This window comes from Trachemys scripta, chromosome 1 (assembly GCF_013100865.1).
Source record: "Trachemys scripta elegans isolate TJP31775 chromosome 1, CAS_Tse_1.0, whole genome shotgun sequence".
NCBI classification, from domain to species: domain Eukaryota; kingdom Metazoa; phylum Chordata; order Testudines; family Emydidae; genus Trachemys; species Trachemys scripta.
In genome coordinates this window covers 131560458-131585949 of record NC_048298.1, presented here as the reverse complement: position 1 = coordinate 131585949, position 25492 = coordinate 131560458, and the positions used below count along the sequence as shown (strand labels likewise).

Below are 25492 nucleotides of genomic sequence, written 5' to 3'. Positions count from 1 at the left end.
GGCAGCCCATCTCTTTAAACGTCTCTCCTGTTCTGTGGATCAGTGGCTGCAGATTGGGAGAAGAGTGAGAGGAGACTTCAGCTGTAGCACTTGCTGGACTGATAGCCTGCTTAGAATTAACTGGGAGAAAGCAGATTGAGAGAAACTTTCTGGTTGGAGAGAGCGCTTCTGAAATGAGACAGGAGAGAATAAAAACGCCTCTGAATCACAAAACTAGATACTACAGAACTCAGAGGAAAGAGAGATGAAAATTGGATAGCTTCCCCTTTTATATTTTCAGACCAAGAATCTTTAAGATGGAGTGAAGGTTGTAAATGTGTCAGTAACCCAAAGGTAAAACACCTGAGTAAACTGTTGCAGTTTTAAAATACAAAAACACCAGAAAGCCAAGAAATCCAAAGCAAAGACTGCACTTAACTCTGCATTTCCAGACTATCTAGAATTTGTTTTAAGGTACCCCAAACAACCTTCACTCTTCCATATCCCTGACACATACTGCATCCTCTGTGAAAGTGTCTGTGACAAGAACTGCAGTATCACAGCTGCTTTATATGGTTAACCTTGGGTACATTGGTTCCATCAGAAACCCAGGTGGTGGCTACATATAGTTTGGCATCTTGCTTACAGCTGTGAACAACTCCTAGTTTACTGTGACTTACATAGTGGAGTATTCCTAGACTAACATCAAGGTGATTAACAAAGAACATGACTACAGTCCCTACGTAAAAGAATAAATGGACACAAGTCAGATATTAGGAACGGCAATACACAAAAACCCGTAGAACACTTCAATCTCCCTGGACACACAATAGTAGATTTAAAGGTAGCCATCCTGCAGAAAAAAAACTTCAGGACCAGACTTCAAAGAGAAACTGTTGAGCTTCAGTTCATTTGCAAATTTGACACCATCAGCTCAGGATTAAACAAAGACTGAATGCCTATCCAACTACAGAAGCAGTTTATCCTCCCTTGGTGTTCACACCTCAACTGCTAGAAGAGGGCCTCATCCTCCCTGATTGAACTAACCTCGTTATCTCTAGGCTGATTCTTGCCTGCATATTTATACCTGCCTCTGGAAATTTCCACTACATGCATCTGACAAAGTGAGTATTCACCCACGAAAGCTTATGCTCAAATACATCTGTTAGTCTATAAGGTTCCACAGGACTTTGTTGCTTTTTACAGATCCAGACTAACACGGCTACCCTTCTGATACATGACTACTGTGGAGAGTAAGGCTTAAAAAAAAAAAAAAAAATCTAGGCGTTTCAATGTGTTTTACAAACATCAATTAATTTAAACTCACAGCACCTTGTGAAAATGGAAGTATCATCATCCCCATTTAGGGATGGGAAAACTGAGGCTTGGAGAGGTTAACATGACTTTCCCTAGGTAACACGGGAAGTCTGTCAGAGCCAGATTTAGAATCTAGACTCCCGACTCATAATCCTGTAAAGTGCTTTTTTGGGAAGACAGCCTTCCCCCCCCCTTTTGGAAAATGTCTGGGCACTCAGATGCATCAGTTTTCTGAAAGGGTGTTTGAGCAGGGAGAGGTGAAATGAGATGCCTTCTTGTGATGCTTAACGCAGTCAGTTACAAAAGCAGTGAGATTTCTCCATTCTGTTTCACTTTTGCCTGCAGGCATTGATGGCCCAGCTGCCTTCCTGAAGCCAGAAGTCCAAGACTTAGGGACCAAACTCCAAATCCTCTCCGTAGGATCTTCCACAACAGAAGACGATGCAGATCAAGACAATGATGAGGAGACCCTGATAGATACAGCTGCCAAGCCAGATCTGCAAGAAATCCTACAGAAACGAGGTGAGAGTTGGCTATATGCAGGGTTTGGACGGGGTCTCTGTCAGGTTTTCCCAGTTTATATTTTTTATTTCATTAGAAAACTAAAAATTATGAGGAATCCTCTCACAATACAAGTGTGCCTGTGAGTTTCCATACACAAAGGCAGCCAGCAATTTCTAGAACATACATTGGCGGATGAGTCATTCCCTTGTCTAAAATGCTAATACGAACTGGTATATATCTATCACGTTTTAAAAGATTACAGAAATTCCGTATAATTTCTGGTCTTTCCAAAGGAAGTTGTCACAAATTGCCTCTCTTGGTTTTGCCAGAGTCCAGGACATTTTTATTCCATGTACCTATCTGTAGTAATATTGTTACAACACAATATAGTTCTTAAGTATTAGAAACCTCCACAGCCAACAATGCAGTAATTACTTAACTGCTCAGGAGACCTGCAGGAAAGGTGCTCTTCCTGATTCAGAGGATATCCCAAACAGCTGTTATAGAAAATATGCGTAAAGGTTTATTGTCAAATACTGTGTCCTGTTGAGCAGTTTCTCATCAGAGTGTTCACGTCTGCCAAGTGTATCACATCCATGCCAGTACTGCAGGAAGTCTGTTAGTTGCGTGCTGTCTAAACATTTTACAGTGAAATAAAAATGAATACCAAGTCGTTTGAGTATCAGTTTACATTACCTTGCAGTGCCTGTCATCTAAAAGGTTCCCAAAAGACTTAACTTATGAGTTATGCAGTAATTTGTAAGGATCGTGTCATCTACCACTCAGAAGCAACAGTTGTTTATCCATGAACAGCAACATTACACAAGAGTTAGGACAGGAAGTGCAAGAGAATAACTGATTGAAATTACATGGGAAATTTAGGGAGGCAGAATGTAAGTACTCAGATTAGAATTTGGCCAGAACGCCAGGGTTAACGCCTTTCCTCTTTCAAAATATGCCTTGGGATGTTTATTGACAAGTAGTCCAGAACTTAGCTTTATATCTCCTCCAAAACACAGCACCTCCAGCAATGCCCTGTATGTGCAATACCATACTGGGACATTGGTTTAATATTGATTTGTAGAGAAGAATGCAATTTACAGGATCAACAAAACCATGTACTACAGCACTTCCTGTGCTTTCCCACTCCTAACCCTACTTACCACAAAAAATCAGATAGGATCATAAAATAAAGTGGTGTGACCCCAAGTATAAATCCCAGGAAGCTCACAGAAGTTCCTTCTCAGTTCTTGTTCAAGTATATGCCCTGTGGGTGCTGTGCACTTTTGACTGGAGACCGTAAAGCAGCATCTGCAGGCCTGAGCCTACATAACAGCTCCTCATGCTCCCATATGAGGTCATGTAGGGAGGTGCAGACCCACTGTCACTCATTTATCTCTCAACCCATCTGTGGCTTGAGACGGAGCAAAACTTGGGTGATGTCTACACTACCGTGGTATGTCGACCTAAATTACACAACTCCAGCTACTTGAATAACGTAGCTGGAGTTAACATAGCTTAGGTCGGCTTATTTCGGTGTCTGCACCGCGCTGGGTCGATGGGAGAGTCTTCTGTCAACTTACCTTACTCTTCTCGTTCAGGGTGGACTACCAGGGTCAACCTGAGAGCGATCTGCGGTCGATTTGGCAGGTCTTCATTAGACCTGCTAAATCGACCCCCGGTGCATCGATTGCTGGAGTGTTGATCCGGTGGTAATGTAGACATAGCGTTAGTGTCTGCTGTTCTACAGCTTCCCACCTTTCTCACTTACTGTGAATTTTTTTTCCGTTTAATTATTTACTTAGTTTATTGTTTTGTTATTTTTATTTAATTTCAGAACAGTTGTGGTTTCAAAGGGAGATCTCTTCCCTCCCTGCTTCAGGGCTTTTGGTTTAGTGTATTAGCACCAGATTATGCCAAAGACAGTGTGGCTTAAGCCCTGCCCACGCAACAGGAATTCTAGTTTTCTGTGGTGTCTCGGAGAGACTCACTTCCCATCAAGGGCAAGGTCTGCTCAGGGTTTAAAGGCAGGTGTAGAAAAGACAGAGGCTATGTTGAACCTTGCTTAATGGAACACTCCTTAGCTTCTGAGGGGTCTGCTTCCCCCCTTGCACATCAGCCTCAGCATCTCAGACAGCTCAGGTGACTGCTGAAACCTTGGCAGCACCCCAGAGACAGCGACTTCTAAGACTCTTACCAGGGAAACAAAGAAGAGTGGTAGGTCACCCCATAAATCTCAGTCCTGGGAGACTTTGAGTCCCCTAAGGGGTAACCCATCCCTCTTCTTATATAGTACTGACACCTTGGTACCAATTTCACTTGGAGTCTCAGACTGAAATCAGTACCAAAGCATTGGTACCTGTAACAGGTTGCACACTCACCACTGTGGCACCTCCTGCTGGTTGCTCCAGGAATTAGCTCTGTCCAGCTAATGGAGCACCCTCTGCAGATGGTGTCTCACCAGTTGTTCTGCTCTGCAGTGCTGTCTGGGACCTGCATTGCTCCCTGGCTTGCGGCGTCCTCTTCTGGACACAGCCCTCCAGCTGTGCCCCACTCGGTTTTCTCCCCTTCCGGGGGTATCCACAGTCCTCAGTCTGCACCTGCCTTCGTGGCCAACTGCAGCTCCAAAGTCTAGCCCCTTGCTGCAGGGGCAAGCCACAATCTGTATTGGGCCATGCTCCTCCACAGCCAGGTGCAGTGGAAGGGAGGTGGGGGGACCCAGGCCCACCCTCTACTCTGGGTCCCGGCCCAGGGACCCTCTGGCAGCAGCCATGTCCTGCCCTCCTTCTTTCCCCTCTACTGCTCATGCTCCCTGGGCCACTTCCCTTTGGCCCTTGCACTTTCTCGGCCCCTTTTTTAGCAGGGGCTGCAGCCTGGCAGGTATCAGGCTGGAGCTTTCCCTCTGCTGCCCTGAGCCTGCCCAGTGCTGTTCTGAGGTGCTAGCCCTGGGAGCCAGTCCTCTCCCATTGCTTGTCAGGGAGAGACTCATATCTCTTCTGCTTTGCAGCCTTTATATAGGGCCCAGCCTGGCCCTGATTGGCTGCTTCTAAGCCTTCTATGATTGGCCAGGTTCTGTGCAGCCACTCCAAGAGCTGCTATTAATCCTTTGTCTGCCAAAGTGGGGCAACTGCCCCACTACAGTACCACATAAGAAGTCATGTGCAGAAAAGTCTTCCATGCACAGAGTGGCTCCTACATCAGTACCATCCAGTACCGCTCAGCACCTTGATGTACGCAGGGCTTCTACCTGCACTCCGGTACCATCCAATGTCAAAGAAACTGCTCCGTCAACTTCGCCAGTACTGCATGCACCAATTCCTCCTTGGCACCGATCCACATCCCAGCTCCAGCACCATTGGCTATCATAGCTCTCGACCACCCTCGAGATTCTTCTCCCTGGAAGATCTTCTCATTTTGGATAAAACAGGGTCTCCCTTACTAAGGAGCTCTACTAGATCTCTCTCTTGGGTACTGCACTGACAGCTGCAACTTGATTTCCAACACTTGGTACCAGCACCAATGCCTCAGGGCCCCCACCCCCTTTAGCCCAGGGGATGATATTTCTGACTCTGAGGTCTCTGTAAAGGGTTCTACCTTGGAACTGTCACACCCTTCTTGAGTCCATTTACTGAAGAGGACCTTGTGGAGCCCACCAGATACCCTAGACCTTTGGGATATGAATATCCCTGGGGACCCCTTACCTATCCCCCTCCTGAGTGGGCTTACTGGAACCCCTGGGGGCATTTTGTGGAACAGTTTTGGAGGGTACCAGCCAGAAAGAAACCCCAACACCCACCAGTACCGCATCATTCACAGGCACTGACAGACCATCCTTCGGTGCCATATGCCCCATCGGTACAAGAGGAGCAAGAGCCACAGATGGAGGAAAGCTCACCCTTATCAGCCAAGTCCTCCTCCTCCTCCTCAGATGAGGTTGTAATGCCACCATTGCCCTCTTCTGCTGATGACTTTAGGGCTTTCCAGGAGCTAATGAAACACCTGATGGAATCCCTCCAGATCCTGCTAGAAGAGGCCCAGGAGTCTCAACATTCCTTGATGGACATTTTAAATATCATCCCCTCAGGGAAAAATTGCCCTACCAATTAATGAGGCACTGTTATTGCCTTCATGTACTTTATGGCAAACACCTGCCACTATTCCACCCAAGCGGGGAGATAAAATGTGTTTTATTACAGGTAAGGGAATGGAGTACTTCTCCCATCCCACCCCTAATTCCCTGGTGGTGGACGTGGCTAATGAAGGAAACCATCAAGCTCACTCCAGACCCTCTCCTTTGGATAAAGAGGCCAAACAAATAGACCTTTTGGGCAGAAAGAGCTATTCATCAGCAGCTCTTCTATTTTGAATTGCAAACTACCAGGCCTTGACAGTGAAATTATTATTTAACGGTTATTCCAAGTTCACCACACTTTACTGAATGCCTGCCACGAGACTAAAAAAAACAGTTTCAGTCCTTCGTCTCTGAGGGTCAGTTAATCATGAAAGCCTCCTTGCAGGCCGCTCTCGATGCCGCTGACACAGCTTCTAGATCCCTGGCTACTACTGTGGATATGCAAAGAGCATCTTGGCTTCAGCCTTCTGGACTCCTGAAAGAGGTGCAGAATACCACTGAAGACCTTCTCTCTGAAGGGCTCAAGCTCTTCACTTCACATCCTTAAAGATTCAAGGGCAATGCTGTGGTCACTGGGAATTTATATGCCTGCAACAAAAGACACTTGAGCAGGTCTCAAGCTGCACAGCATTCCAGACCGTTCAAGTAGCACCCACACCAGGCTTTCTTAGACCTTCGGAGCCTTTGAGGAGGAGATCCAAACCTCACAAAAGAGGACAACTCCCTCGCCCCCTACAACCACCCAAGCTGCACCCTCTTCTAAGAGAAAGTTTTGACAGATTGGTCAAGAGGATCGCACATCCTGTTTCCCCAGATCCTCTGCTGTACAATTCTACCATTCCACCCACTTTCAGTGATTGAATATTCTACTTCCTACCTGCCTGGAAGCACATCACTTCAGACAAATGGATATTAGAGGTGGGTGACATGGAATATTGCATACACCACCACCACCACCACCACCCACCTCCCTTCCCTGTCTCTTTTCAGGGACCTCTTTCATGAGGAGCTCTTAAAGCAGGAGATCCAATCTTTCCTGCTCTTGGGGGCAATCAAGCCACTTTCCCTTGAATTTATCAGAAGAGGGTTCTAGTCCAGCTATTTCATAGTCCCCAAAAGGCGTAGAGGGTGGAGACTGATCCTTGATCTCAGACATTTGAATACCTATGTCATTTCATAATGCTTCAGGATAGTGACCCTAGCCACCATAATTTACATCCCTAGATCTGAGAAACTGGCTCATTGCTCGACCTCCAGGACACCTGCTTTCATGTAGGTATCCACTCCTCCCACAAGCGTTTCCTATGTTTTGTAATAGGCCCTGAGTGCCTTTACGAAGGTCCATTCAGCAATAGCGGCCCACGTATGTCAGTGGGGTATCACAATATTCCCACAGTTGGATGACTGGCTTCTCAGGGGGTCACTCAGCAACCTCCAAGGCACTTAGAAGCCCTCAATGGGTATCAGAAATAGGTCTCAGTTTTTGCCCATCCTACCATGGCTGGATTACTTACAGGCTTACACAACTTGTTTCCCCCCTCATACAGAACCCCACTCCTCCATGGGACCTTAATTTTCTCAGTGCCTTTAAACCAATGTCTCCCTGTTCTCTCCTCCACCTCTCCCAGGCTATCACTTGGGATAGAGGAATAGAAGAACTCAGTGTGCTCATAGTAGACACCATTCACTGCCTTCTTTATAGACATGGTCACACTACATCCCAATCCTTGTTTTCTTCCTAAGGTCTTTTCAGAATACCATATTCATCAGGAAAACCATTTACAAGAGTTCTATCCAAACCTTCTATCCAAATGAAAATTGTGCGAGCAGCTTTTGTTACACGTGGGCATATTTAACTGAATGAACGTATAAACTAAGCAGTATGGTATATCATGTGTATGTATTAATAAAAGCCAGACAGCTTTTTATTCATTTCACTAAAGTGTCACTAGTAATATGGATTTCAAGGCTCAGAAAGCAATATCCCACAAGAGGAAAACTCACACTAGGAACATAAGGATTAATTCATAATAACATAATGTTTGTGAGATACTCAGTCTCACAAACTACAGCAAGGAGCATCAGAGAAATATGTAAAAATAAATTTATATAACATAAGTACCTGAAATTAGGCTACCGAATTCCTATTTCGGTACCCAAATAAATGGTCTGATTTTCAGAGATGTGGAAATATGGATTTAGGTGCCTAGCTTTAAGTCGCCCCATTTGAACATTTTATCTTTATTGCATTAAAGACAGTTGAAAGGGAATCATTACTACCCTAATATTACTTTTCCATGTAAATAGTCGTTGCAGGTATGTTGTGGGTTAAAGTGAGGCTAGGAGCAGGGAAGGTAATTGAGGGACATGTGAATTGGTGATGCCGTGCATTTGTGACACCTTCCATTAGAGGTTACCTAGTCCTGCATTCTGACAGGGATCTCAGGCAGTTTGAATTTCGATGAGGACACTGAAGAGGAGGAAGAAGCTGGAAAGAGGTCAAGATCACATTCACCATATTCTGAATCTGAGAGGCCTAGTTCCGCAACCAGCCAGAAATCTGCTACAGTAAGTGTCATGAAAACCGTGTTCTCAATGAGAATCAGACCCATGCTTTCTAGTGCCCATGTGTAAGGTGCTGGCTTGCGTCCAGACCACAAAGGACTCACTCCCACAACCAAGTCTTTTTCCAGGCACAGTTTTATTTTCCAGACATAAGCAAAAAAACTTAACAGAAACAGTCCTCATTCCACCTAAGGGACTTTTGCCTTTCTGTCACTTCTGCTTCAGGACTTACTGCAGGATTCTTCCTTGCTCTTTTGGCTGAGCACTGTCTCCCAGGACTTTCCCCCTTGTCCCCCCCCCCTTGTCCCCCCCCAGCAGATTCCCTCAGCCTCTCCTTTTAGGGGACTCTGGCAGCCTCTTCCAGGGAACTCCTGGATGCTCCTGCTCCCCTACTTCTCCTTCCTTACTGACAGCCTGGCTGTAGGGAACACGTAATTTCCCCTCCTCCTCAGCTGCACCTCATTAATGAACAGGGCTGGCTGGCCCCAAGCTCTAACCATTAGAGTGGCTGACCCCCAGTTACAGTACCTCAGTGTTAAAACATGCTAGTTCCAGCCCCTAGCCTATAGCTAGTGTGCTCAGACCTGAATCCAGAGGGAAGCCAGGGTGTTGGCTTCTGTACCTCATATCCAGTCCTCCACTAGCTTCCACTGCCATCTGTCTCTCTTTCTTGATATTCTGCATCTTGACTGTTGTCACTGTTCCTCTAGTGCTCACTCCTGCTATGGGGAGAGTTAATTCCACTCTAGATACAGTCTGAGCAAGCATAGACACACTGATGGTTTTAGCCGTACCATCATACCGTGGTTTTCCCCAGCCTGTCCCACTCCAGGATCCGGACTGATCAGAAAGTGCTATTCCTCATCCTGTCTTTTTTTTACAATACATTTCAAGTTTAGCTTAGTGATGAATACTACACTAAAAGGGACATTCCTCCCTTTGAATAGAACACCCTGCGTCCCCTCCCTAGCAAGCCATTCTACCCTCTAGTTACTGGGGACTCTAGCTCAGCTTCTCCTGCCTTAAAGGGGTATTCTTCTCCCAGGGTAGGAGAAACTTCTGTCCTGATTTCTTCTTCTCAATGGAGCATTTGAAACACAGAGATCTCTGATCCAGCATCCCTTCCCCAACCGAGCATTTTCCTCTTGTGATATGGGAGCCTCCTACCCAACAGGCCATTCTTCTCTTGGGTTACTAGGGCCTCTGACCTGATTTCACTTCCCTAATGGGATAGGTCTTCTCACAGGACACAGGTGCTTCCTGCACTGCATCCCCAGAGACAGATGCACAGTTGGGAGAAGTGGAGAACTTGGAGGAGTTTGCATTACGCCCTGCTCCCCGTGGCATTACAGTGAAGTGTCGAATCACTAGAGATAAGAAAGGAATGGACCGAGGCCTCTTCCCCACCTACTATATGCACCTGGAAAGGGACGACAACAGAAAGGTATTGGGACTAGCACACAGTCTCCAGCCCTGAGCCAGGGCCGGCTCCAGGTTTTTTGCTGCCCCAAGCACATTTTTGGAACGCTGGTGCCTAGAGCTGGCCCTGCCCTGGGCTACTGAACTTCTAGTACAAAACCTTTGGGTGTGTTGTGGAGCAGTGCTTAAATGGGAAAGGAACCTGGAGCTGAAAGGAGAAAGCTTGTGAAAAGTAGGAGGGGTGCACATCTCTATCTGGCAGGGTACGAAGGCAGCAACTGGGAGGTGTGGAAGCAATAGTATAAAGAAGGTGAGCTAAAGCAGGAGTAAAAGAAGAGCGGAGAGATGAGTATCTGGTAAAATTTAGGAAGGAAAGGTGCTTAAAACCTGAGCCATTGGGTGGGCTAAAGAGAGCTGAGATATGGGGCTGTTTGCTCATGGGCTGAAGAGAAAGGTCAGTGGTATGGAAGTGGCATAGGGCTAGCAAGAAGGGGTCTGCCAAAGTGGGTGGGAATTAATGGGCAGGGGAATGGTGATAGGGACAGTGGGATGGAGGTTGAAAGTAGTGCTGTGCCTCTGGGCTCTTCCAGAGCTTCCTGTCATGACCAAAGTTTTGTGTTTCCAGACGTTCCTTCTTGCAGGAAGAAAACGGAAAAAGAGCAAAACATCCAATTATCTCATTTCAATTGACCCAACAGATTTATCCCGGGAAGGGGAAAGTTTCATTGGAAAACTCAGGTGAGAGTCACAGATAAAAGCCATCGACCGGTGCACAGTCTCTGTGTTCATGTACTGCAAGAGAGGTTGGAGTTCCTGGCTTGCAGAGTCAGAGCCAAGGGCAGCAATCAAGTGCAACTCCATGGGGAGTGTGACCTCACCCTCTCTTGGTTCACCCCTGGCTGTCCCTTTGGTACCAGTATCTCTTTCAGAGAGGTGACTGTGGCCATTTATGTGAGGAGTCCTGGCTTGACGTTTTTCCAGGTCAAGTTAGGGGCTCAGTGTAACAGATACTTTCTTTAGAGCTGTTTATTGCGCTGCTGATGGGAAACCCCAGATGGGAATGTCAGGAGAGGCTGACACAGTCTAATTATGTCACATAGAACATCTCACTGACTCTGTTTCCTGATTCTAGGTCCAACCTTATGGGAACAAAATTTACTGTCTATGATCATGGAGTTAGCCCAGGCAAGGCACAAGGGCTAGTAGAAAAGGCCCATACCCGACAGGAGCTCGCAGCCATTTGTTACGTAAGTTCCTTTTATTTTTTTTTCCCCTTCCCCAAGCTCCTGAATCACTTAAACCCAGGTGTTGGGGATGGGAGGCATCCTTCAGTTACAGCCACTTTGGCTGTGGTCTCATCAGGACTTTCAAGCCAAGCTGGGTCAGTATTTGGATTGGATCCCTGCAGGGAAAACTCTGGGTGCTTCGGGATGTTAGTGATTCCGCAGCAAGTTTTCTTAATTCTGCATCAGTACTGTAGCAGTACAACAGGATAACTATAAGGGGTATTGGATGCTGGAGGACTTTCAGATGAGTCATAGGATATGTCTACACTACCTGCCAGATTGGCGGGCAGCGATCGATTTATCGCGTCTAGTCTAGATGCAATAAATCGACCCCCGAGCACTCTCCCATCAACTCCTGTACTCCACCACCACAAGAGGCGCAGGCAGAGTTGACGGGGAGCAGCGGCAGTCGACTCAGCGCGGTGAGTAGATCTAAGTACGTCGACTTCAGCTACATTGTTCACATAGCTGAAGTTGCATAACTTAGATCAATGTTAGGGGAAGCTATATAACTAATATTAATGTTATACCTGATTTTTATCATATGTGTTAGGAACTCTAAGAAGCCATCTTGCTGGAATAAAATTGAAATAGCCTTTGAGATAGATTTTATTTTTTGGTTGAAGGCATTAAACAGTTCGTGACTAGAGGACCAAGAAAGTCTGTTTCTTCTTCAAGTAATGGTCCCTATTGTATTCCACTGTGGGTTACACATGTGCACCATGCACCCAGAGTCAGAGAATTTGAAAGCAGTGTCTGTTGGTCCACGCATGTGCCTCAGTTCACCTCATGCTCTCAACCGCAGGGCGGACCGACTGCCTCTTCAGTTCCTTCTCATTGCCGCGTGGTCCAGGTCAGAAACTTAGTGTCTTCAGCTCTGATGTCGTTTCTGAAAAACAATAGTGTTAGCTGTAAATAGTTTGTAGTTTTGATCGTTTTAATAGTTTTAGAAATAGATTAGGCTACAGGGGTCCCCTCCATTCTCCCCCATATGCTATTTGGGTACCTGACTGTGCCCAGAACTCCAGGCTTCAAACTCTGCACCTCCTGCCCGCAATCCTTCTCCATCAGTGATGACCCCCAACACTGCCTCTACTACTTGGGACAGGCTCACATTGCAGATTGGTACAGTATTTGTCAGTCCTTCCCAAGCCGCACCCGAGAAGGACAGGCTTTTCACCTCCGTAAGTACCCCATGGAAATGGCCATGAGGCCTCAATCAAATCCAGGCTGGGGAATCCCCCCTGTACATCATCCTGAATCAGCAAGAAGTGTGCTTCCTGCTGTAAAGTCCAACTCCGGTGCCAGAGGATCCACCCTCACAAACCCCAAAGTGGGGCTTAGTTGGGAGATCAGGAAGCACTCCCATAAGAATTGGGCTAAGTCTTCCTCTAAGTCCGTTCCAAAGATACTGGACGTGCCTACGAGCAAACCCACCGACTCAGCCCAGGAGGATGTCATACATCCCCAGTCCTATAGACATGATAAGAAAGCCATGAAACATAGGGCTTCACCAGCTGCACACCACGCTTCATCAGTACCATCATCCCCAGCTCTTCATAAGACACCAAAACCTTCTGGCACTGGTGAATGTAGACCACCACCAGATACCATACTCATCACTGGCACTTGTGGCCCAAACAGAAAGGTGCCTATTAAACCAGGGAGGTCCAGAGCCGTGGCCACACCACATGACATTTTCCCTCCCCCAGATCCTGAATCCCCTCCCCCATTGGGACTTTCTATTTCCAGAGAGTGTATGTTGCCTTCCAGAGACCTGCTGGCAGGATGGAGTTTATCACCCCCACCATACACAATGTGCACCTTCCCCTCAGCAACGATGTTATCGCCATTGGAACATGAGTCTTCCCTTTCCTCCTCAAGAGACTCGGAACCATGAGAGGAACCACACCCCAGGAGACCCACAAAACCCTAGAACCAACCAATGCCTCACCTGGCTCAGTCATTGGTACCTCATACCATGGGGACCGCCGCCATGAGCTGTTGACCCCTCCTACTGGCCATATTGGGGACCCTGGCACTAGTGCCCACCTTGGGAATCTATCTGCTCTGCTAGGGAGTCACCACCTGACTCCACCCAGAGAATTTCCAAATGGATTTTGGGATGCAGTCTACACTGCTATAAGCTCTCTAACCTCCCCGCTTCTTTGGAGGTATCCGAGCACTCAATGAGAGCCCAAGCCATGACTGTAGCGTCTCTATAGGACGTACCAAGGTGGCCACATGGAGCTCTGTTCACATGTTTGCAAGACGTTGTTCCCTGATATAAGACTTGGCTACTGATGCCTCATTTGGGATAGCTGTTCGCCGCTCATCCCTGCCATCCTCATCCTTGCACCCTCCTCTTGCTTAAGTACTGCTTGTCTGTCACCCTCAGTGGAATACAAAGGACCATCACTCAAAGAAGAAGAGGAGGTTACTTACCTGTAAGTGGAAGTTCTTTGAGATGTGTGGTACCTCTGTGTATTCCACTACCCGCTGTTCTTCCCCTCTGCTTTGGATCTTATCTGATTCGCGGTGGAGAAGGCACTGAAGAGGCAGTTGGTCCTCCCTGCCCTTTATCATCTTGGTCAGGAACACAAGGTGAACTGGGGCACATGAACAGACCAATGGACACTACTTTCAAATTCTCCGACTCCAGGCGCATGATGCGCATGCATAACCCACACTGGAATACATATAGGGACCACACATGTTGAAGAACCTCCAGTTACAGGTAAGTAACTTCCTCTTACTCCACCTGTAGGGCAGCGAAGATATGTGGCATTCCCTGCTGCACTTTGGAGTAGACTTGTTTGTTTTAGGATGAAAGCTAAGCCATATGCTGACTCCAGATCCCCCATGAGTTTCTTTTATCTTCTCTACAAGGTCACAGTTTGGGAGAAACTACTAAATATAGCCTTAAAAATAAATCAAAAGCTAAGGAGAATTAAATAGATTGTCCATTTAGACTATAAGGTCCCTGGAGAATTGACAAAGTACAGATGCAGTCAGAGTTATGCTATCTATAATTGTGTTTATATCTCTGTTGCTAGCAGGGATCTAGCACATTTCCCCTCAACAATATGAACCACATTTATTGTCCGAGAATGACACTAGCCAAATTGTGTAATAAAACCATGCTTTAGGTTATATTTGGAAGATTATCTATAGTACTGTTTGGTTAATGTGGTTTTGGAGGAGAAAAAGAATTGTATCACTAATAGTCAAGGAAACAATGCTGATTGCAACAGTGTTTAAATACAGATATAGCTGGCATGTTTCTGATTCCAGGGTACACAGGGTATTAAAGGTCAATCTCATTATCTTCTCTCCTGGATGAGGTAGTGTTGAAAAGAACTTATTTCCTTATCTTTTAGGAAACCAATGTCCTAGGATTCAAGGGCCCCAGGAAGATGTCCGTGATCATTCCAGGGATGAACATGAACCACAAGCGGATTCCAATCAGACCACGAAATGTAAGTTTGGAACTGGGTCAGATTCTAATGGCGCAAGGAAGGAAGTTTTAATATCTTAGAGATCCAAATGTCCATTATTGGCAATCATAGAAATTAGAGGGAAAAGACCTGTTGGGTCCCAACTATCCCATCTGGAAGTTAGCATGGGATTCTTCACTAAACTGTGCTTTTCCAAACCACTTTTAAATTACTCCCGTAATAGGATTCCACCATTGCCCTTGGGAAACTGGTTGATCTGATAGGCCTCATGATTGGTAAACTTTTCTTGATATTCAGCTTAAAATGTCATTTTCTTAATTTCAGCGTATTTCTTCTTCCTTGTAGCCCTTGTGCAACTCTCTAAATTTTGCCTCTCTCCTTACTTGTCGTTTAGCCAGGCGGACCATATTTAGCTCTTTTTTTTTATTCCTGTAGTGCGTAGGAGCCCTAGTCATGGCTGGACTCCATTGTGATAGGTGCTGTACAAACACAGAACAAAAAGACGGTCCCTGGCCTAAAGACTTTACATTCTAAGAATAATTCAAGAGACAACAGGTGGATGCAGACAGAGAAAGAAGCACAAGAAAACAATGAGTCAATATTGGTCAGTGTGACGGGCAGTGGTCTCAGCACACCAGCAGCCTAGCTATTGTCCAGTTGTTGTTTTTTTCAGGAATCCTAGAAAAGGAGAGTTTTAAAGAAGGATTCAAACAAGGATAATCAGATCGCTTTGCAGGTCTCTACAGGGAGGGCCTCCCAAGCATGAGGGGCAACATGAAGAAAGCATGAAGGTGCTGTTGGAAAATTTTAACAAGTGGGTGATGAAGGCTGACATCATGGGCCAATCAGAGATGGGAGTTGACATTTAGATAGCGAATGAGAGCTAAATAGAGTGGGTATAGGCTATAAAGGGCCTTGACAGTGAAGCCAAGTAAGAATCTTATGTTTGATGTGATAGAGAAGTGGAGGGATGTAAAGAGAGGAATGACATGGTCAAAGCAAGAGGCCAGGAAAATGCAGCATTCTGACTGGATATGAGCGGAGCAAGACTGCATTTGTTATGCCCAAGAAAAGGATGTTGCAGCAATAGACACCTGAGATGATGAGAGCCTGAACGAGTGTTGTAGCTGTGTGGATGGATAGGAAAGACCGTATGTTAAAGATGTTATGCAGAAAGAATCTGCAAGACTTAGACATATCCCGGGGGCAAGAGGAGGGGATTTGACTCAGAGCTGGTGAAAAGGAGGCTGGGATTGCAGGCATGGGATTCAGTTAAGTTGGAGAAGCAGAGTTATTTCTCTAGGAAGATGGCAGAACGAAAGGAGGAGTGAACAAATATGTAGTGGAGGAAGCGGTCCTGGTCATAGGATTTCTGCTAGACACGCTCCACAGCGCAAGAGCCCGAGCAGGCGCAGAAGAAGTGGATGTTGGGGCCGAGGGTGAGCCAAGGCTGGGTTCTGCCTGAGAAGACGTTGTGATGAGAGAGAGAGAGGCAAAACAGTCAAGAGTGAAGCATGGAGAGAAACAACCATATCAATGGAGAGAGGGCATAAGTCCATTTATCTAACTCTAACTGTTTTTTTTTTTTTCCACTTTGCTGAACTCATTCCAATTTGTCAGTAGTTTTCTTGTAATTAAATGCCCTGAACTGAATACAATATTCCAGATGTGGTCTCACTAGAAATATATAGGACCAGATGTGCCAAGGCACAGCCCTTACTAGGAGGCGATATAGAGCCAACCACCCCAGTGTGGGCTATGAGAGTCATTATATCTCAGGAGGTCACTATGCCTGATTGAGCTCTTGGAGATCACAGTTGATTCATCATCCCTTAGGAGAATGCAATATGCATCCACTAGATCAGGGGTTCTCAAACTGGGGGTCAGAACTCCTCAGAGGGTCATGAGGTTATTACATGAGGGGTCACGAGCTGTCAACCTCCACCCTAAACCCTGCTTGGCTCCAACATTTACAGTGGTGTTAAATATATTTAAGTGTGTTTAATTTATTAGGGGGGTCGCACTCAGAGGCTTGCTGTGTGAAAGGGGTTGCCAGTAAAAAAGTTTGAGACTCACTGCACTAGATAGTGCAGTAGGGGGGGATCCAGTCCATTGCCCAGTCTCTTTTCCCTATCCATTTTATTGGCCTTAAAATCTGAGTCTAAGGGTATGTCTTCACTACCCACCGGATTGGCGGATAGTAATCGATCTATCGGGGATCGATGTAGCATGTCTCGTCTAGACACGATAAATCGATCCCCGAACACGCTCCCTGTCGACTCCGGAACTCCACCAGAGCGAGAGGCAGTAGCGGAGTCGACGGGGAGCCGCGGCCGTCAATCCCACGCTGTGAGGACCCGAGGTAATTTGATCTAAGATACTTCGACTTTAGCTACGCTATTTACATAGCTGAAGCTGCGTATCTTAGATCGAGTTCCCCTCCCCACCCCTGTTGTGTAGACCAGCCCTAAGAGAGGCCCATAGTGCTCAGGAGAGCATAGGGACTGCAATCAAGGCTGGCCCCTTACGTGGGATATAGGGTTCAGGAGTGGCTATCTGTGGCTTTGCTCAAATACCAGCCACAAATTTAGCCCATATAGATTCATCATCATCTACCTGGTCTGTGACATGATGCCTCTGAATAAGCAGTGACTGTTCTTCTCTAAATGATGGCCCCACTGCCATTTCTAAATGTAATTTGTTGATGCCCATTCCCAAAGTCCTATGGGCATCCTTAGAGAAACAAATAAAATCAGAGATACAATTAATTAGTAAACCTATTTAAAAAACAAACAAACAAACCCAAAAAGCAACAGACAGCTCACTACATCCTACTCAGATTTTTACCATAAATAAATTAATCACTCAAACCTCCCCAAACAACTGCTTTCCAAGCATCTCCCTCGATGGAATAACTTCAGTTTGGATAGTTTTTCTCAATTTTAATAGCTTTTATTTTTTAAGGTTGAAGTTCATTTTGTCACTTGTCCTTGCCACTTTGTCCTCACAACTGTTTGCAGTTCCTCCCAATTTACTGTTCTTCTCAGATGTAGTGAACGTGCTGTTTTACCCCCCCTTCACATTTCCATGTGTTTGTGTACCTATACCTAAACCGGGTAGAATGGGGGGAAAGCACTTTAATCCATACATACTTTGTAGCCCACTGCAGGCTTTGAATTTCCCTCTACAACATCCCAACTTCTTGCATCAGGGAGTTAAAGATATCCTGGTTATTTCTTTTTCCTTTGAAGGTTACAAGGTGGGAATTGGAGGTTTGGTACTGGAGGAAAAGGCTCCCAGGGGGTTAGAAATAGACTCGTGCCAGTACATTGAGAGCGGGTGCAGAAGGTGCTCTCACTGTGTCCCCTGGTTAGGATTGCATGGGCCCAGCAGGAGAGAGAACCTCAGGACTGGGAGAGTATGGAAATATCTCCTGCAGGATCTTATTTCAGCAGGGTTGAGTTCACTGTTCACTAGATCAGGGGGACTCAGGTTGCAGAGTAAACACAACCTGAGGGAAGCAGTGACTAAAAGTGGACCCTCCCAAGTATAATTTTTCTCTTGAGCAGGAACATGAGAGTTTGCTATCAAAATGGCAAAATAAAAACCTGGAAAACCTGATTGAGCTGCACAACAAGGCTCCAGTCTGGAATGATGACACTCAGTCGTACGTCTTGAATTTCCATGGGAGAGTCACTCAGGCCTCGGTGAAGAACTTCCAGATTGTCCATGAGAATGACCGTAAGAGCTAAGGGTTGTGTCGGGGTGGGGGGGGAGATGTGGGGCTGCCACTCTAGTGAAGAAAAGAGCATTGTTTCATTAGGGCTGGGGAAATATGGGAACACTGCTCTACACAAGGGATATGGGATGGGCAAGAACGGGATGGGGGATATAGTCCAGAGGATCTTGGGACATTTGGAATGATATGGGACCTCCCCTTCACTCTAGAGGTGGAGGGGATGACAGGATAGCTGCATCAGAGGAGAGGCGAATGCAGGCCTTCTGCTGAAGATGGAGAGAAGAGTAATATGGGATTGCTGTCCCAGCCAAAGCATAGGTATGGGATTGCTCTGTAAAAGAAGTCAGCAGGACTGTTGTTGTAGAAAAGCAGATTCTGAGCCACTCTGGTAAGGAGGAGAAGATGGGATAGTCTCTCCAGTCAGGTGTATTTGGAACTGTTTCACTCTTTCTCCTCTTACCTCTCTCTTTGTGAATTAGTTGGTCTCTGACCCCCTCTCTCTGCCTCCCTAGCTGACTACATTGTGATGCAGTTTGGTCGTGTAGCAGAAGACGTGTTCACTCTGGACTATAATTACCCCCTGTGTGCCCTCCAGGCCTTTGCCATTGGACTCTCCAGCTTTGACAGCAAATTGGCATGTGAATGATGGAGACAGCGGACTTGGACGTGGAACTTGCTCCCATCCCTGCACCTTGTAGATGAGTTCTGGGTGGAATCATGAGAAGTATCCTGGGGACAAAAAGGGAACTGGAGGCCAGATATCTGTGGCCTTAACAAGAAGCAAATAGTAGATTTGGGGGCTTTACAGTAGCTGATAGGGACCATGGCCCTTTTTGGAAGGGAGATCGCTGCATGTGCACCGGGGGAAGGCAAGGATAATGTGTGATGTCTTTGTTATCAGTATTAATGCTGCATTGAGAATCTTGATGGGAGATGGTGTGAGAGCTAATCCTGCTCCTTAGCAGCTAAGCATCACTGTGACTAGGAATTCCTGCAGTGGGGATCAGATTAATAGCGCTTTAGTGCCTAGGCACCTTGGATCTCACAACGCTCCTGTGCTCATGCAGCGTATATTAAGATTCGTTTAGAGAAGGAAGAAGAGGTACAGTTTGTGCCATCTCTTACCCCGCAGAATAACTCTCCTAAGGCAAAGTTCAGAGAAAGAAGAGAGTACACGCCTGATGTCCCTGTGCAACTGTAAGCAGTGGTCAATGAACAAAGAATAGGAGCAAGCCCCATGCCTCTATAGCCACCCTTTTACTCTGCAGGATAATTCTCTTTCAAGGCTGATGGATCCCAGTTCCTGTTAATTGTTCTGCTGCTCATTATCCTGTGACAACCCTTTTACCAAATAAAGATCCCCCATCATTAGGGTTGTGAGAAAAGCTCCTATGGTCACTTCTAAGTAAGCAATATTTATATTATGACCATCACTGTTTCTTTTATTCCTAACAGCTCTAAAAGTGAAATTGAATGGATCATTGGACCTGACAGAAACTGGCTGAGAAAGGCATGCCATTGACTATTCCTGAAATGCAGCATTCTAATTGCCTTAAATACTAGATTCTATAGGTCAGTCAATCAGAAACATTTTTTTTTAATTTCTTTTATGAATAAAGTTTGCTGCATTTTAGGAATAAACTGATGTCTGAAGCTTTTCTTTGTTTTGTTTAACTTTTTTCTCAGCAAATAAGAGCCTCTCCTGCAGCAGTCTGAATGGCTGATTCCAATTGCATGTGGTATAATAACCATAGATATCTCAAATCATGACCAGTTCAGTCAGTTTTATATAATCATTTAATCTGAATATGAGTTTAACCAAAAATAAGATTATAGACATTTTCCAAGGCACAAGGAAAGAAGAATATTGCAACAAGAGTGGCCAAAGTACTGCTCATCGGGCTCCATAACATGTCCTGTAGCAGCCCTCATCTTTAATTCTGGGTTGCAGTCAGTGGAGACCACAAGTCCCAGCATGCAATCCTCCTTGATCCACCGGCCTCAACTTGCATCAAATTGGAGCACTGCATATTGAGACCTATACATGGGCTGCACATCTGCTGTATATTAAAAAAGAGGGCAGCTACCATCCTGTCCATTTCATATTCTTTATGTACAGCTGTCAGAATCTTTCCTTTCACATTCATTATGTACAGTTAATTGCTCATTTGTCCCTCTGTTAAGCAAACTGTGGGTGTCCCCTTTTTTGCATGTACTGATCTGTTTTTAAAGGTCATTGGCAGCCCACAAGTCCTATCTGGATGCCCCCAGCAACCAGATTTTCATCATTGTGTCACAGTCTTTGCATTATATGTCACATAAGTCTCGCTATTGGTGAATATTATCTTGTTGTTTAATTTTCCAAAACATCAAACTTTGTGTAAACATTTTCTGATGCCAGAAAAAACGCTTCAATCATAGTCACATGTAATCTCTGTATTTAATTGTAAATGGTGAATTGTTGCTGATAGCTCCAGTTCTAAAAAATGCTTATCTCACAAGTTCCCAAGCTACACTGGCTGAGGTGCCATTGCATTCAAAGCAATCTCATCAGCATAGCAATCAGCAAAGAGAGTTTGCGCCAGGTACCTCTTTTGTGTCTTCATGCACTTCCCGCTTGTCAGGATTTGATGGCATCTCCCACTTGTGTTCTCGTGTGCTCCCAACTGACTGCTCTGCACTTCCTGTATCTACCTAGAAAAGCCAAGAAACCAGTTCCTAATGCCGCTGTCACAATTACTTTGTAACTAGGACAGATGTAGAAAATTAGTTTATGTTCGCTTGGGGTTACTTGTAGGCATTGCATTAATTGCTAGTCCAGAAAAAGTTTCCTTGTGCTTAGCAAGCTACCCTGCAACTCCCTGGTTCATCTCTCCAACTGGGTCAGTCAGCAAGAGCTCTCTCAAACTATTCAAGGTGGTAAACCCATGGGTGAGCTTAATTGATCATGGCTAAGTTAGTGCCTGTGATTCTTTAGGTTTCCTCATCAAGTTGCACAGACAGATGACCGAATTTCTTGTCTCTTCTGAGGTGCTTTCTATACTGTGGGCATGTGACCCTTCACTTACCTTCTAGTATTGAAACTCTTTCTTTTGTCTCAGTTTTTGAGGTTGTTTTTTTAAAGGGATTGTACACAATGACCTTGTCATCACTAGCATTAAAGTGTGTTAGCCACAACTGTGTTAAAGCACAGGTTATTGCTAGCAAGTCCTAGCATGGTTTCTCTTGATACCATCCAGCAGGGAATTTTTCTAAAAAGGGTGATACCATTGTGCTATGAAACAGTCCCATCAGCTGTCTGTGGGGTCAAACTAAAAGCCAGATTTTCAGACAAAAGTCCCAGTGCACACTGTTCAGGGAAATGGTACGCTCTATCACATTGAAATGTGACTCTGGATATCTTGGGGTCAGCCCTAATGTGGACAGAAGCATGGGTCTGTTTTTTGTTGCCGTTTGAACAGGCAATAGCAATGCAGGAGGTGGGCATTTACCTCTTCTCAGATGCTTTCAGACATATTTTATATATTGGAGGCTTCAGTACTCTGCCGTACTCTCTGTTCTTTTTGTGTTCTTCACCCACTCTGTTGCTGCTCTGTGTGCCAAAGGTCCACCTAGATGAGTGAGAGGCTGGCTTTGTGTGCTTCCTGTTGCTTCCAAGCTTTTTTTGCTCTGCAGAAACGTCCAGTGCTTTTTGGTCAAATATTGTTCTATATGAATTGTATTTATAACTTTTGTACTCTAATGAAAATAAAATAATTTATAAAAACCAAAAACAAACAACAAAACCCTAAACTCTGAATTGTTCTTATCTTGTCCTGTAGGATTTTTGCTGCATATGGTGTTTGCTGTCAGCTCTGATACCTCTGTCTCTCCTGCTTTGGCTACCCCTCTTTTTCTTACTGTCTCCCTCCACTCCATTTCTCTTCTTTCTGTATCATTCTCTCCTCATTTGTCTCCCCCACTTCTCCTCCATGCTGGTTTTACAAATATTTAGAAGTATGAGAATTGCCTTGGAAACACAAGTACTACCAATTTCCCTTCTGCACCACTAGGAGCTGCTTGCTGTCTATTTGTTCACTCCCCTCCCCTTGATTCTCCTGCTCCTCACACCCCTTCTCTCTCAAATGTTATGGGCTGCTGAGGGGGGTACATTGGAAATATTTACCCAGGCCTGGTCACTTGTAAGGTGACCAGATGTCCCGACTTTATAGGGACAGTCCCGATTTTTGGGTCTTTTTCCCTGTCCCAATTTTTCACATTTGCTGACTGGTCACCCTAGTCACTTGCTCTAAGCCCCTCCTGTTGTCCAAGTATCACATGGTGCAATTCTGGACCAGGATTGAAATAGTGTGAGGTAAAGGGGGCAGTACTGAGCTGAGGGTGTTTTTACTGGGGTGATATGAAGAGAAGTAAGTGTCTGCCTCACTGAGAGGAAATGTCCTTGTTCCAGTGACTTAAAACTTGAGGTAGGGGAGATCTAACTTTGCAGGCCCCTGTTCTGAATGCAGGTTGAACAATCATGTCCATTTCCCTCTAGCTTGGCCAGAATGGATACAGGGTGCAAGCACTACACTTTCATCTTAGCTCTATTCTACTCTCTGTGTCTGTCTCAGAGATCTGCAGCAGACAGTTGCTATCGCTACAGCACTGGGTTGTCTGCAGTAATATCACACTCTCGCTCCCACACCAAACACAACATCCAGAAAACTCTCAAGAACAGGCTGGGTACAGGAAGCAAATGCTACAGTCCAGTGTGAATCCTCATAGCGGGACTCAGAATGTAGCAGCTCCAAGGTGCTGTGAGGTCTCCAACTGATACACATCAAAGGCAGGAGTATTCATTTCTTATTCTTTTATGGCTCAATCCTGTTTGCATTGAAGTGTTGATATCAATAGGAGTAGACTCAGACTCTATTATGACAAAGCACACCCCACCCAACATGTTCTTCTACTACTTAGTGGTATTAATAGCTCTGTGCACTTCACAGCTATTGTTACTGGAAAAGAATAACAAAGAAGGCAAGGAACTATTCCCCCACACCACCCTTTTCACAGATGGAGTGCTGGGAGTTTGCAGGAGGTCACGGCAGTCAGAGCTGGGGATAGAGCCCTGTCTAAAACAGCATACCCAAATCTCATCCACACTGCTTTTCTGAAGGAATGTGTCAAACCTATGGGCTTGAGTGCTGTCTGTAACCACTACATCCCACTCCCTTCCAGAGCTAGAATAGAACTGGGCATGGGTGTGGGCTACTGGTGTAGTATTTGTTGTATCCTCCTCTAGTGGCTGATCTACATGGAGGATAACAGCCTACTACTACTTACTACTATCAATTACTTATTTAGCTCAAGTAATAGAGGTCAGCTTTACCATATAGGTGAGAACAGGCTAAAGGTCAGAGGCTTCTCAGGAGTTCTTGTCCTTGTGTCTTCCAGCATTTTCAGTCTACAGTCCCTGTTTCCCCATTCTGTTCTCTTGTCCTGGTCTCCATGGAGTTCTTGTTCCCCTGCTGGGACTCAGAAGTCATTTTCCTGTTTCAGTTTGGGTAAATCTTTCCACACCTAGATAAGCTCTGTGGCCAGAAAGAAGCTCATCCTTTTTGCTAAAATGTGTCAAGGTAAAAAGCATTTAATTGGCAGTTGATATATATGAATGAATGTTGTTTCCACTAGACTTGAAGGTGGGATCTGATCTCATTTGCTTTGATAAAAGTAAAGTGATGGTTTAAAAAGAGAGAACCACTGAACTAAGCTACAACAAAACAAATGTGAACAAAGAATGATTTTCTTAACTTGAATTGAGATCCCCATTTATAAAAGAGAACTAGAATTACCCTTAGGGCTGGTCCACACTAACCCCCCACTTCGAACTAAGATACGCAACTTCAGCTACGTTATTCATGTAGCTGAAGTCGAAGTATCTTAGTTAGAACTTACCGCGGGTCCACACGCGGCAGGCAGACTCCCCCATCGACTCCGCGTACTCCTCTCGCCAAGCAGGAGTACCGGCATTGACGGCGAGCACTTCCAGGATCGATCCCAGAAGATGGATTGCTTACTGCCGGACCCAGAGGTAAGTATAGACGTACCCTTAGAGTGCAGTTTTACTCTGAAAAGAGATTCCTAAAAATGAGTTCCATATTTGTCTGTCAATAGCTGTATATCAAATCTGTTCAGTTAACAGAAAAAAGATTCCACTACTTCTGACCACCCCAAGCAAACTCCATTTGCATGCTCTGTCAAGTTCTTTCCTTGCAGATCATCTCCACTACTAAAGGTTCTACAGGCCAAATTCTACCCTTAGTGATACAGGTGCAAGCCCATTCATTTCAGTGCGGTTCTGCAACTGTAAGTGACTAGAATTTGGTGAACAATTCTGCTGATGATTCACAGGAAGGAATAAAATTCAGCTCCCTTTCTGAGCTGTGTTGACTCTGTAGGGGGAACAGGAGAGAAAATGTACATTAGCCACAAAGTCAGCAGATCTGACCTTCAGTACACATAGGAAGCAGATGTAATGAGTAATAAGATGCCATTTTTACAAAGTCATTTTTCACAGTAGTACTGCACATTAAACATCAGCTTTTAATCCTCATGTGGGTTAGCAGAGACCCACAGTGGCTAAATGGGCTCATTACAGGTATACATTTAAAGGAAAACTGCAACACACACTTGAGTTTATTGTGTAGAATAACACCACACAGAATACATGGTTTATTTTAAATAACCAGTCATATCTTTATGTACATGGATATTACCTAAAATTGTATGACTTAGAAAATGTATGTGGCCTCTCTGCATTCTAAGAGAAAATTAAAATAAAAATTTTAATTGTATCTAATTACAAAGAAAAGTAATCAGGTATCGGGTAGCCGTGTTAGTCTGTATCTACAAAAACAACAAGGAGTCTGGTGGCATCTTAAAGATTAACAGATTTATTTGGGCATAAGCTTTCGTGAGTAAAAACCTCACTTCTTCGGATGCATAGAGTGAAAGTTACAGATGCAGGCATTATATACTGACACATGGAGAGCAGGGAGTTACTTCCCAAGTGGAGAACCAGTGTTGACAGGGCCAATTCAATCAGGGTGGA

General features: G+C 45.2%; 2 protein-coding genes across 2 annotated transcripts in view; both read left to right on the top strand.

Moving 5' to 3' along the window:
- Positions 1-22184, top strand: part of TULP3 (TUB like protein 3) — a 39695-nt gene extending 17511 nt beyond the window's left edge. Inside the window, exons 4-11 of the mRNA XM_034760851.1 lie at positions 1642-1818; positions 8370-8500; positions 9732-9941; positions 10542-10654; positions 11049-11163; positions 14583-14681; positions 18230-18401; positions 18912-22184. Of these exons, the coding sequence (XP_034616742.1) occupies positions 1642-1818; positions 8370-8500; positions 9732-9941; positions 10542-10654; positions 11049-11163; positions 14583-14681; positions 18230-18401; positions 18912-19045 (1151 nt within the window). The 3' untranslated portion in view covers positions 19046-22184. The remainder of the gene's footprint in view (positions 1-1641; positions 1819-8369; positions 8501-9731; positions 9942-10541; positions 10655-11048; positions 11164-14582; positions 14682-18229; positions 18402-18911) is intronic.
- Positions 22185-24007: 1823 nt separating this feature from the next.
- TEAD4 (TEA domain transcription factor 4) overlaps positions 24008-25492 on the top strand; it is an 86498-nt gene continuing 85013 nt past the window's right edge. The window contains 1 exon segment of the mRNA XM_034760728.1: positions 24008-24017. Coding sequence (XP_034616619.1) covers positions 24008-24017 — 10 coding nt within the window.